The sequence below is a fragment of the Marmota marmota genome, unplaced genomic scaffold (genome assembly GCF_001458135.2).
Source record: "Marmota marmota marmota unplaced genomic scaffold, marMar, whole genome shotgun sequence".
Classification (NCBI taxonomy): Eukaryota; Metazoa; Chordata; class Mammalia; order Rodentia; family Sciuridae; genus Marmota; species Marmota marmota.
In genome coordinates, this window is record NW_025999962.1 from 6167285 (window position 1) to 6179866 (window position 12582).

General features: G+C 43.1%; 1 protein-coding gene and 1 non-coding gene across 2 annotated transcripts; one reads left to right on the top strand and one right to left on the bottom strand.

Annotated features, from left to right (window-relative positions):
* Nucleotides 1-2714: 2714 nt before the first annotated feature.
* Nucleotides 2715-12303, top strand: Phf5a (PHD finger protein 5A). Its single transcript, XM_015501865.2, has 4 exons — nt 2715-2847; nt 3254-3277; nt 4020-4186; nt 11646-12303. Exons 1-4 carry the CDS (start codon nt 2796-2798, stop codon nt 11733-11735), a joined length of 333 nt encoding a protein of 110 aa, XP_015357351.1. The 5' UTR covers nt 2715-2795; the 3' UTR covers nt 11736-12303.
* On the bottom strand, nt 10744-10816 carry Trnaa-cgc. The gene has a single exon. It is a non-coding gene; the product is annotated as a tRNA-Ala (tRNA).
* Nucleotides 12304-12582: the final 279 nt, after the last annotated feature.

Sequence of the window (12582 nt, forward strand, 5' to 3'; positions counted from 1 at the left end):
ACTTCTCAAATATCTGAAATATTTCTGAGTATCTAAGCAAAGAGGTAAATGTAAGAGGTTCTCAATAGACAAGTGCTAGCTGTCATTATGTTTCTACTGGGACGCAGTGTGGTATAATGCAAAGAGCATAATGCTGTTCATCCATCTCCGCTGAATGAACATACAAGGAGACCTGGATTTTTTTTAATATTTATTTTTTAGTTGTAGGTGGACGCAATATATTTTATTTTCATGTGGTGCTGAGGATCGAATCGAACCCAGTGTCTCACACATGCTAGGCAAGCGCTCTACCTCTGAACCACAACCAAAGCCCGAGACCTGGATTTTAATCCTGATTCTGCTACTGGAAATCACCCAGGCTCTCAAAGTCTTGGATTTTCCATCTGTAAAACAGGATGAACTACATGATTGTAAATACATTCCACTTACTCATCATTTTGTGGCAATGCAAGTACACAGTTATCATCTGTTTAAATATTATCCTCGGGGCTGGGATGTGGCTCAAGCGGTAGTGCGCTCGCCTGGCAGGCTTGCGGCCCGGGTTCGATCCTCAGCACCACATACAAACAAAGATGTTGTGTCCGCCGAAAACTAAAAAATAAATATTAAAAAAAAATTCTCTCTCTCTCTTTAAAATAAATAAATAAATATTATCCTCAGCTGATAATGGACTCAGGAAGTTACATGCTGAAGGTCAAGGAGCAAAAGCATGAAGTACAGTCCAGATCTCTTTCCATACCACCCTAATATTCATACTTTCCAATATCCTTTTCAATTCAAAATGTTGACATTATGTCTTTCTTCCAAGCTCAATAAGTTATTTACCTGTCACATAATTTTGCCTAATTTCATTAAATCACATGACAGCAGAATCAGGAAAAAACAAATATTTTCACATCATTAACTTACAGAATCAAAAAACCTAAAGAGATAATTAAGTGCAAATCTTTTACCTTTGCTCAGAATTGGGACCAGAAATATTTTCAGATAAATTATTTTACTTTTTGGCTTAAATTTAAATAATATGAAAAATCACTTCAAATAACAATGCTTTCTGAGGGTATAGCACATAACTATTAATTCTATAATCAAAGTTATGCCACTTGATCCAAAGAAAATTCAAAATTAATCTTAAGAGGTTGACAAGGAATGTCTACAGGTAACTTTTTATTTTTATTAAGAAAACACACATTTGACATTGAAGTTTTGAATATAACACCTTCCGGGAGTTGTCAAGTTAGGAGTAAAAACCCATCTGACAGTTACAGTCAACTTCCTATATGGCTCATAACAGGAGAGTCAAGGTCAAACTGCTAAGTCTCCTTACTCTCCCACCTAGTACTTGAAAAGCAACTAATTGTGAGCTCAAAATAGTCCATTCTGTACTCTTACAAATATAAATGACCCCACCCTGGCTCATAAAATTCAGAGGGCAGGCTGACACAAAGAAGGAGAACAGAGGGGCAGGAGGGTCAATGCTCCGGTCACAACATAAGGGTGACAGTCTTTGAGAGCCAGAACTTTCACCGACTTTCTGGTAGTTTTATCATCTATCAATGGGAAAAATCATCTCACATCTATCTCACCAGACGATTATATGAATCAAATGATATTAGTAGGTATTAAAATCAGTTTTGGAATCTGGTACAACGGTGAGAAACATTACTATTTACTACGTCAGGGTAAACGAAGAACACTCTCCAATTCCTGACTCCGCAAGGTCCTCAAAAGACAGTATAAAGAACTAGCTTCTCCTGCCTCCAGGCCAGATGGCAATTGTGGATGCCCCTGGCTTGCAAGCATCTGTTGCTGAGAGATGAAGGCTTCAGGCACTTGGCCTACAGGGCTCAACAACCACCGCGCCCCCCAGTCACCTTGTCCTCACCTTGAGGAACAGAAAGACACCCTAAGGGAGAGGGAAGTGCGGTCCTCAGAAAGGAAAAAGAGGTGCCTCCACTCTTCATCAAGCCATCACAGCTTATAGCCACATTTTCCCCGGGGCGGGGACATGGTCAGGGAGCTGACGGTGCCGGGGACGCCTTGACCTAGGGCAACGAGAAGCGGGCACGGCTCTGGGCCCACAACAGCGACGGGTACACGGGAAGTCGGCCCCAGGTTCGGCCCGCCTTGCCTTGCCTCGCCCATCGCCACAGGCACAGGAGGAGGCACCCCGCCCCCGTGAACCCAGAGAGCCCGAGCTCGCTCACCTGCAGCCGGGTCACCAGTAGGCTGTAAGGCGCCATTTTGTGCACTGACAAAGATGAGGTCGCGTAAAAGTGACGTGCCACACAGCTTATTTAAAGCCGTGGTGGGGGCGTGGCTTCGAGAGCGCTACGTCACGGGGAAGGCGAGGCCTCCATACCGGCTCCATTGCCCTGAGAAGGCAGTAGGAGGAGCTCACATGTTAGGAATCGACGCGTGAGAGGGGAAAAAAAGCTGAATAAAAACACTAGCCCAAGCATGCGCCAAGGCCTGGGTTCAATGCCCAGTTAAAAAAAAAAAACACAGAAGCAAAGATGTCAGTGTTGCAAAGATGGCTTATCCGAAAGTCTATACCTTCCAAATCCGGGAGAGTGTTTTGTTGTTGTTGTTTTTTAAGAGTTCTACGCATCTGCGGAGACCTAGCTACCCTCAGATGAAGGAAAATCGCGCGACAGCTGGCGCGATTTGGCTCAGAGCGTAAACGCTGATAGGAGCCTCGAAGACCAATCACCGCGACGTGGAGGCAGGAACCCTCGGGGTTAGAGGTTGGACGGAAGTTCCCGAGGCTTCCGGTAGTTTACTTGGAGGGAGTTATGGCTAAACATCATCCGGATTTGATCTTCTGCCGCAAACAAGCTGGTGTTGGTGAGGCGGGCCTTGCCCACTGCTTGTGTGGGTGGGGTGATATTAGGCGCTTCGAGTCTAGGAATTCTTGATTTCTCTTTAGGGTCTTTTCTTGGAGTCGCCACGTTTCGCGCCTCTTGGTCTCTGGGTATTGTAGGAGCGCGCGGGTTTGTGGTAAAAGGGGTTGACGGCCAGGGCCTCCGCCGCAAGTCTGAAGAAACTGCCGCAGATTGCCCGGGGCCTGGGAGGAGCTTCGGGAGGTTGCTTTGGCCGTGGGTTTGGCTCAGATTGAGATTCACGAGAATAAGATGCCCTTCCCATGAGTCTCACTGCCGCCTTTGCGCCTATCGCGACCTCGAGGATGTGCTTCCCCGCTTTGTCAAAACTTTAATACTAATTGTACCCTGTCCCTTCTTTGGTCTTACAGCCATCGGGAGACTGTGTGAAAAATGTGAGTGGAACACACCCTCAACACCCCATTCCTCCCACTCAGTTTCTGTGGAGCCAACATACGGGCATTTCCAGAGGTGCCACAAAGAAAGCTTGGAGTAGACGTGCCCGGGAGGAGGATGGAAACACGTGTGTGGGGCTGCACTAAAGCCGCCTTCTATCGCCCCACTCTGACGTGCACATTTTAAACACTGTATTTAAGCTTTAAGGAAGTCTCACGTTTGATCAGGAAGAATGGGCAAACTACCATTATCCTTTCCAGCCCACATGCCCGTGTGCACACACAGGTTTTTACCAGCAATTATCAATGCTTACAATCTCCTAAGTGCAATTCCAAGATCTTTATATATGTTAACTGGTTATTTTTTTCCTTTGTGTCCAGGAGATATAGAAAAAAACTTGTATAAGCCAAGTTTTGCCATGCAAAAGTAGAGGAGGGCCCTAAAGTCACTGTAAAAGAGATATCCTGGGCAGTGGTGGCACACACCAGTTATCTCAATTACCTGGGAGGCTGAGGCAGGAGAATGGCAAGTTTGAGTCCAGCCTGGACTTAGAGAAACCTTGTCTCAAAAAGGACTAGGGATAATAGTTTAGTGGTAAAATATCCCTGGGTTCAATCCCCAGTTCCCCACCCCCCTAAAAAAAAAAAAATTAGGACTGGGGATGTACCTAAGTGGTAGAGTGCCCCTGGGTTCACAACCCATACTTACTAGTGAACATGACACATTCCTTTTTCCTTACAGGTGACGGCAAATGTGTGATCTGTGACTCCTATGTGCGCCCCTGCACTCTGGTGCGAATATGTGATGAATGTAACTATGGTTCTTACCAGGGGCGCTGTGTGATCTGTGGAGGCCCAGGAGTCTCTGATGCCTATTATTGTAAAGAATGCACCATCCAGGAGAAGGATGTGAGTGAATACAAAGCTTTCTATCTGACCTTTCCTCCCATTATTTTGTAACACTTTGCCATCCATGGCAATTTCCTCCTGTCTGTAGAAATTACTGTGTTCAGCAAATCACCGAAGTTATAATTTCTCAAAGTTCTTTGGGCCAAGCTGGGTGTAGTCAATAAAAGGCTGTTATTTTGTATCAAGGGCAAAAATGCAAGACAAGCAAATCTTTGTCAATACCAGCTGTTTGGAGCACCCTCTCTGTTGCTTTGATGTCTCTCTATGATTGTTCTTATTCAGAAACAACATCCTGAATTTGTAAGTTCTAACACACAATGCATGTTTTTTTTTTTTGTTTTTAAGTGGTACTGGGGTTTGAACCCACCAGGGACATTCTAACACTGAGCTACATCCCTACTCCTTTTTACTTTTTATTTTGAGGCAGGGTCTCATTAAGTTGCCCAGGCTGGCCTCACATTTGTGTTTGAGAGCCTCCTGAGTCTCTGGGAGTATTGCTCTACCACCACACTAATCTAGAACACCTTTATTTAATACTGCAGAAGTGATTGTTGGTCTTGCAAATTTTTGTCCCTTAATATTATATGGTGCCAGTGCCTAATTCTTAATTATTGTCATTCAGCTCCCTGAGACAGGGACAAAAAAACAGCACCTGTAGATCATTGCCCAAAGTCAAGTTTTACCCTTGTTCTTTAGTACTGGCAGCCAGGTTCTAGGTGAGGAGTGGTGGAACCACAGATCAGCTTGCTTTTTTCTTCTTCGTGTGTGTGTGTGTGTGTGTGTGTGTGTGTGTGTGTGAGATTCGTAGACAGACACAATATTTATTTCTTTCTTTATTTATTTTATGTGGTGCTGCGAATTTTGATCCTCAGTGCCTCACATATGCTAGGAAGCACTCTACCATTGAGCCACAGCTGCAGGCCCCCAGCTTGCTTTCTTTTTACAAGAAAATGTAAGGAAGTATGATATAATCTTACTAGGCTAATAGTACACTGTTACTGATCTAGGACCTACTAATCTAGGATAAGATAAAATATGTTAACTCTTCATATTTCTGTGAGCAAAGATGAGGTAGTTTGTACCTTTTATCTTCATATTCCTCACAATAACTTTGTTAAATAAGGACGGTTAGTATTATCCCATCTTTACGTCTCTCTCCTACTAATAAATGACAAAATTAGGCTGTGACAAAACCTTGTGGTGTTCCCATCATACCATGTTGTCCATTCAGATATTGTGCCCATGTTGAGGAGAAACAACCCAACAACCTCAGTTGTGTATGTGTTTGGATCCTGCCTACTGCTAGGAAGTGCAAGATACTGGGCCAGAAAGAACTATTTCTTACACCATTTAATCTGTTATTTAGGAAATATAAAATGTCATAGATTAAGTAACAAAAACGTAATTTTAGTTGGTGATTTGAATATTTTCCTCTCCTAAATTGGTTTACCTTTGACTATCATATTATACTTGACTTCCAACAATGGTGGATCAGTTCCACCAACTAGATTATACTCCATTATGGGCAGTACCTTGGATCTTGTGTGTGCCTCCTTTTTTCAGGCCTTGGTACAGGTCTGACTTGTAATGCAAAAATGGTGCACATTTTTGGTGCTGTCCCTATAAATTACCCCTAGTCCCCCTACAGGTTGTTTGGTACACAGCAGATGTAATTACTTACAGTCAATAAGTGGTGAAGAGAAGGTACAAAACTACTGAACCACATCCCCAGCCCATTTTACTTTATTTTTTTAATTTGAAACAGGGTCTCACTAAGTTGCTTTAGGTCCTTGCTAAGTTGCTGAGTCTGGCTTTCCTCTTGGCAATCTTCCACCTCAGCCTCCTGAGCTGCTGGGAATACAGGTGTGTGCTCCCACACCCAGCATAAACTCCATTTAGTGACACTTTCTTGAACTTGTGTGGTTATAGATAGAGTTTTTATCTGGCTTAAGTTTGCAACCAGAGAATGTTTAATAAATGTTAATTGCTGTCTGACTCTTCTGCATGTGGTGTGTGACCTGATACCTTTGGATCCTTATGCCTCATTGGTCTCTAAGAATTATTCTAGACATCACTTCCTCTACTTCACATTATACAGGAATGATCTGAGGATATTTGAGATGGCATTTAGCTCACATTTACTCAGCACTAGTTTCCAAGGAACACAGAGCAGTCCGGTGACATGATCCAGTCTCTCGTTCTTACAGATCATCATGTAGATTAAGTACCCAAGACTTTTTCCTATGCAGAAATCTTCCTACAACAAAAGCCACCATCACTATTGTTACCCGCTTCCTGCAGCTTTCATAATTTATAACGGCTGGTAAGATAAGCTGGGTGTCCTCATTATAATTTTTCAATGCCCAAAAATAACCAGGAGTCCAGGGATGGATGACATCTGTGGACATTGTCACCCAAGGACTAATTTGTAGTTTATTACATTTCAGCAAATTAATCCCCTTAACTCTTGCTATTTATTTATTTATTTTGGTGATGCTCTGGATTGAATCCAGGAGCACTGTACCCCTGAGCTCTATTCCCAGTCAAGTCCTGGGTTTTTTATTGCTATTTCAGGGTTATTTTTGCTAGGGTGGAGACACACCTATAATGCCAGCAGCTTAGTGAGGTCCTAAGCAATTTAGTGAGACCTTGTCTCAAAATTACAAAAATAAAATAAAAATGGCTGGATACTCAGATCAGTGGTAAAGCATTCCTGGGTTCAGAATCAGTACCATCACAGTACCAACAACAAAAAGATTTTTTTACACAAAACTAGTGGGAGGGTAGGGTTAGGTTGAACCATTATGAAATTGCTGATTTTTGTTTTGGCAATTTCTTATTTATTAAGGAATGAAGTATGCCAGGTATTGTTGTAAACATTTTTCGAATCATCGAATCCATTTAATTCTCCGAGGTAGGTTCTACCCTTATACTCAAGTGTGACTAAACTGAGACTCAAGAAGGTTAAATAACTTATCAAAAGTCAGGTGGCCTAGCTCCAGGGCCTGCTGCCTTCACCAAGTGGGATGCACCTGTGCAGACTGGAGGATATATCCTCTCATCATCTGGTCCCTCCCAGGAATCTCTAAGGCTCTCTTCAGTTTCTTAACATTGACCTGGTCTAGTCCCTAGTTCTATACTTGAGGAATATGAATCTAAAAGAAAGGACTACCACAGTGCACAAATCTAGGTTATCCTTGTACCACAAAATTTCACAGCACCTTTAAAAGAAAGTAGAGCACTGCCCCATTTGATATCAAACATTCACCCTTTTTTGGGGCTGGGGATGTGGCTCAAGCGGTGGCACGCTCGCCTGGCATGTATGTGGACCGGGTTCAATCCTCAGCACCACATATAAAGATGTTGTGTCCGCTGAAAACTAAAAAATAAATATTAAAAAAAAAAACATTCACCCTTTTTATTTTGAGACAGGGTCTCATTAATTTCCTTAGGACCTAAGTTGATGATGAAGCTGGCTTTGAACTTGTGATCTTCCTGCCTCAGATTCTTACGCTGCTAGGATTATAGGCATGCAACCTAGCCATCTATTTTTTTTTTCCTTAGATGGACATAATACCTTTATTTTATTAATTTATTTTTATGTGCCTCATACATGGGTGGCAAGTGCTCCATCTCTGAGCCACAACCCCAGGCCCCCCCCCCCAGCCCTTTTTTATATTTTTTTTAACAGACAGGATCTCACTGAGTTGCCTAGGGTCTCGCTAAATGCTGATACTGGCTTTGAACTTAAAATCCTCCTGCCTCAGCCTCCCAGGTGCCCTGGGACAACATCTGTTTTGATTCTTACTTTGTTAAAAAAGGATTTTAAACACAGAGTAAAGCCAGGTGCAGTATCACACACCTGTAATCCCAGCAACCCAGGAGGCAGAGGCGGGAGGATTGAAAGTTCAGAGCCAGCCTTAGTAATTTAACAAGGACCTAAGCAACTTAGTGAGACTCCGTAAGGCGCCAAGCAAGGTGGTACACGCCTGTAATCCCAGCAACTCAGGAGGATTGTGAGTTCAAAGCCAGCTTCAGCAAAAGTGAGGCACTAAACAATTCAGACCCTGTCTCTAAATAAGATTCATAAAAGGGCTGGAGTTCTGGCTCAGGGGTTGAATGCCTCTGAGTTCAATCCCTGGTACCAAAAAATAAAAAAGTTGGGGATATGGCTTGGTGGTTAAAATCCCCTGGGTTCAATCCCCAGTACTCCCCCCCGAGCCCCCCCACACACACACACACAAAAACAGATTGAATACATGGCTCAACTGGTGAGCCATTGGTGGGGCTAGTTTCCTCATACACCAGGCACCACAGGTGGGAGCACTCCGTGTAATACAGAGTACATGTTTTCTGGAAAATCATGCAATGTTGGCTTTGTATGTTCTCAGACAAAAATTTCTGTGTTGATATTAGGCCCCCCGAAAGAAACTGAGTTAGAAATTGGAGGACTAAGGTGATTAATTCATTCTATAGTCTAATATGACAGGAATCCAACTCCTTTGATGTGGGTGTCTTAAAATCAACAGACCTTTAAGGTTTTTTCCAGTTACAGCTTCTCCAGCTGTCTTCCCTGCATCCCAGATCAAGTGATGGAGTCATTCCTGCCCCACGGGGCTTCCTGGAAGCTTCACTGAAACCACTTCAGCTCTCAGAATGGCCAAGGGAGCAGCACGTCATTACAAATCAGAACAAACTCAACACCACCTTTAGCACAGGCCTTCTGCAAAACCATGTATTTGTTCAGATGAAGTGATTTAGCTTTGGGTGCAGCTCAGTGGTAGAGCACTTACAAAGCATGTGCTGGGGGTGCGGGGATCGGTGTTTGGATTAAATCAAGTGAATTAACAAGACACTTTGTGAAACCCTCCTAAAGCCTTTAGGTTTTTCCCTTTGGTGGTATCCTCTCCATTCTGGGATAATCCAGGAGAACTAGAGCACTTGACTGAAGTTAATTGTTTTTGGTTTTGTTTTTAAGTTGTAGATGGACACTATGCCTTTCTTTTTTTATATTTTTATGTGGTGTTAAAGATCAAAACCAGTGCCTCACACATGCTAGGCAAGCACTATACCTCTGAGCTACAACCCTAGCCCTGATTATTTTTAATCCCTCAGTTGAACAAAATTCTTTGGACATATGAGTTCAGATTCTGGTTAGGCACATGGTATACACGTAATCCTTGCTACTCAATAGCCTGAGGACGGAAGATTCCAAATTTGAGATCAACCTGAGCACAAAATAAAAGGGAGGACTGGACGTGGTAGCACATGCCTGTAATCCCAATAGCTTAGGAGGCTCAATCACAAGAATCGTAAGATCAAAGCCAGCTCAGCGAAAGTGATGCTCTAAGCAATTCATTCAGACTCTGTATCTAAATACAAAATATGGCTGGGAACGTAGTAGCTCAGTGGTTGAGTGCCCCTGAGTTCAGTCCTTGGTACCCCCAAAAACTAATAACAAGAAAGGACTGCGGTGCTTTGGCTCAGTGGTAGAGCACTCACCTGGCACGTGCGAGGCAAATAAAGATTTAAAAAAAAAAGGACTGGGAACGTAGCTCAGTGATAAAGCACTTGCTTAGTTTGTGTGAGGGCCTGGGTTCAGTTTCCTATTGCCAAAAATATGTTTTCAGGCCAGAAGCAGTGGTATATGCCTGCAATCCCAGCAATTCAGGAGGCTGAGACAGGAGGATTGCAAGTCAAGAACAGTCTCAGCAACTTAGCGAGGTTCTAAGCAATTTAGCAAGACCATGTCTCAATATAAAAATAAAATGGGCTGGGGATGTAGTAGTAAAGCACTGCTAAATTTAATCCTCAGTCATCCACCCATCCCGCCCACCCCACCCTGTCGCGACCCCTCGCCAGCAAGGGAAACACGACACAGGATTCTTCTTTCAACAGTTTATTCAGGCCTTGAGTCATGTATCATCTTCTAGCGCCCGCGCCCGCCACGCCCAAGCACAGTTTAATAAAGCCCCCCGCATCCCAATCCTAAGCCGCCACGTGGATCTCTCTTATAGGGTGGTAAGGGATTGCGCGCTAACTCTCCATAAAAGGAGTTGTTTATCACAGGCCACAGTGGAAGCCGGCGCCATCTTCTAATGGCGGCCACGGTCTATAAGAATGGCTTACTACACCACCCCCCAAAAAAAGTTTCAGGTTCTACCTGCACTGTGTCATACCAGCAACAGAATTGAGCTGTTGAACCCAGGGATGCTGTACTACTGAACTACATCCCTTGAGATAGGTTCTAGATGAGTTGTTAAGGTTGGCCTCAAAAGTTGTGATCCTCCTGCCTCAGCCTTATGAGTCACTGGAATTATAGGCATGTGCTGCCACACCCTGTTAAATCAAATATTCTTAAATATAATTGCAGTCACTGAATAGAGAGTGGGCAGGCTCCGGAGGACTTTCTGGATATCTAGATATTCAGTAAATATAACCTGCACTGAGCTACATCCCTAGTGACGAGAGTTTTTTGTTGTTGTTGTTTTGTTTTTGTTTTTGTTTTTTAGTTATATATGGACACAATATCTTTATTTTGTTTATTTGTATGTTTTATGTGGTGCTGAGGATCGAACCCAGGGTCTCTCACATGCGAGGTGAGCGCTCTACCACTGAGCCACAACCCCAGCCCCCTGAGACAAGGTTTCACTGAGTTATTTAGGGTCTCCCTAAATTGCTAAGGCTGGCTTGGATCCTTCAGCCTTAGCCTCCCAAGTCACAAGGATTATAGGTGCACCAACTTGTAAATTCTTAATAGATCAAATAGGATAATGGGGGGGCTGGGATTGTGGCTCCGAGGTAGAGCACTTGCCTAGTATGTGTGAGGTAGTGGGTTCGATTCTCAGCACCACATAAAGGTCGAGGGACTGGGGATGTGGCTCAAGCGGTAGCATGCTCACCTGGCATGCACAGGGCGCTGGGTTCGATCCTCAGCACCACATAAAAATAAAGATGTTGTGTCCACCGAAAACTAAATATTAAAAAATTCTCTCTCTTTAAAAAAAAAATTAAATTCTGCTTTTAAAAAATAAAATAAAGGTCCATCAGCAACTAAAAAAAAAATTAAATAGGATAATTGGAAAGATGAATAACTAACTAAACCATTAACCTAAAATTTATAAAATGATCATTGAAAACTCAAGTGATAGAGAAGAAAGACTTCCCTTTGGTGCTAATTAATCTGAACCTCCCATTTAAGGAGCTAGGGTTGCTTGTACACATTTGCAAATCCTTTCATTGTTGTTTCTTAACTTTTGAGGGGCTGAGATATGAGAATCAAACCCAGGGCCTTGCAGATGCTAAGCAAGCAGTCTAACTACTGAGCACACCCCCAAACCTGTTATGGTCTTCAAATACTAGGGCAAAAGATTAACTTTTATTCCTCTGTACTGAATTATATCTTCAGTTCCTCTTGATTCAGATTCTGACTTACCAGTTTCTCTATTCTGTTTTCCAGAGAGATGGTTGCCCAAAGATTGTCAATTTGGGGAGCTCTAAGACAGATCTCTTCTATGAACGCAAAAAATATGGCTTTAAAAAGAGGTGATCAGTGGGTGGCCCCTGCCTCCCCCATCAAGCTGCTGCAGCTGCCAAGAAAGACGCCTACTATCACCAGCAGAAAGGGAGCAGAGCCCAGCATGTCACCAAAACCACCTGCTAGTGTGTTGGCCCCTTGCCACCCTTTCCTCCCCTCACCCAGACAAGGGTGGGGATGGAAAAGGATTCTTCATAGTGCACTGACAGACAGTCCAAGAAAAACTAATTGGTTATTTAATGGTTTTTCTTGAATTTGAGAAGCAAGACTCTGTTCTCTAAATTGATTTGTCTTCTCTACACCAAGAGCTGAACAGGAATATCCTTGCAGTCAGCTGTCAAAGGAGCTGACTATGAATCTGCCCCCCAGTAAAAAGCTTGTTCTTGCAGCAGCTCTGATGGCAGTTGTCCTGATGACCCTTCAGTGTGTGGCAGTGAGCTATCAGAACAATAAATGTGATGTGAGCATTTAATCTTGTAACGCTTACCAGGTGGTGCTGGTTTCATGTTAGTTTTCTTCTGAGAAATTGGAAACCCTTTCTGTCGATGTTGTTAATAAAGTCAGTGTTTATTTTCTGGTAGTCAGTCACTGTCCCCCTTTAGCCTAACTCTAGGAATTTATTGTAGACCCCCATGAACTGATGACTCAATCTAGAGGTAGTGGGGTTTCATAATATATTTTGTCCTCTTTTTATTACTGGGATGAATTCAGAACCACCCATGCCTTTCATTCTAAGTCATTTTTAGAAATTATTTTTTCCTTCCTATCCTACTTTATTTATTTGTTTGTTTTTGGTGCCAGGGATTGAACTAGGGGGCACTCAACCACTGAGCTACATCTTCAGACCTTCCTTTTATTT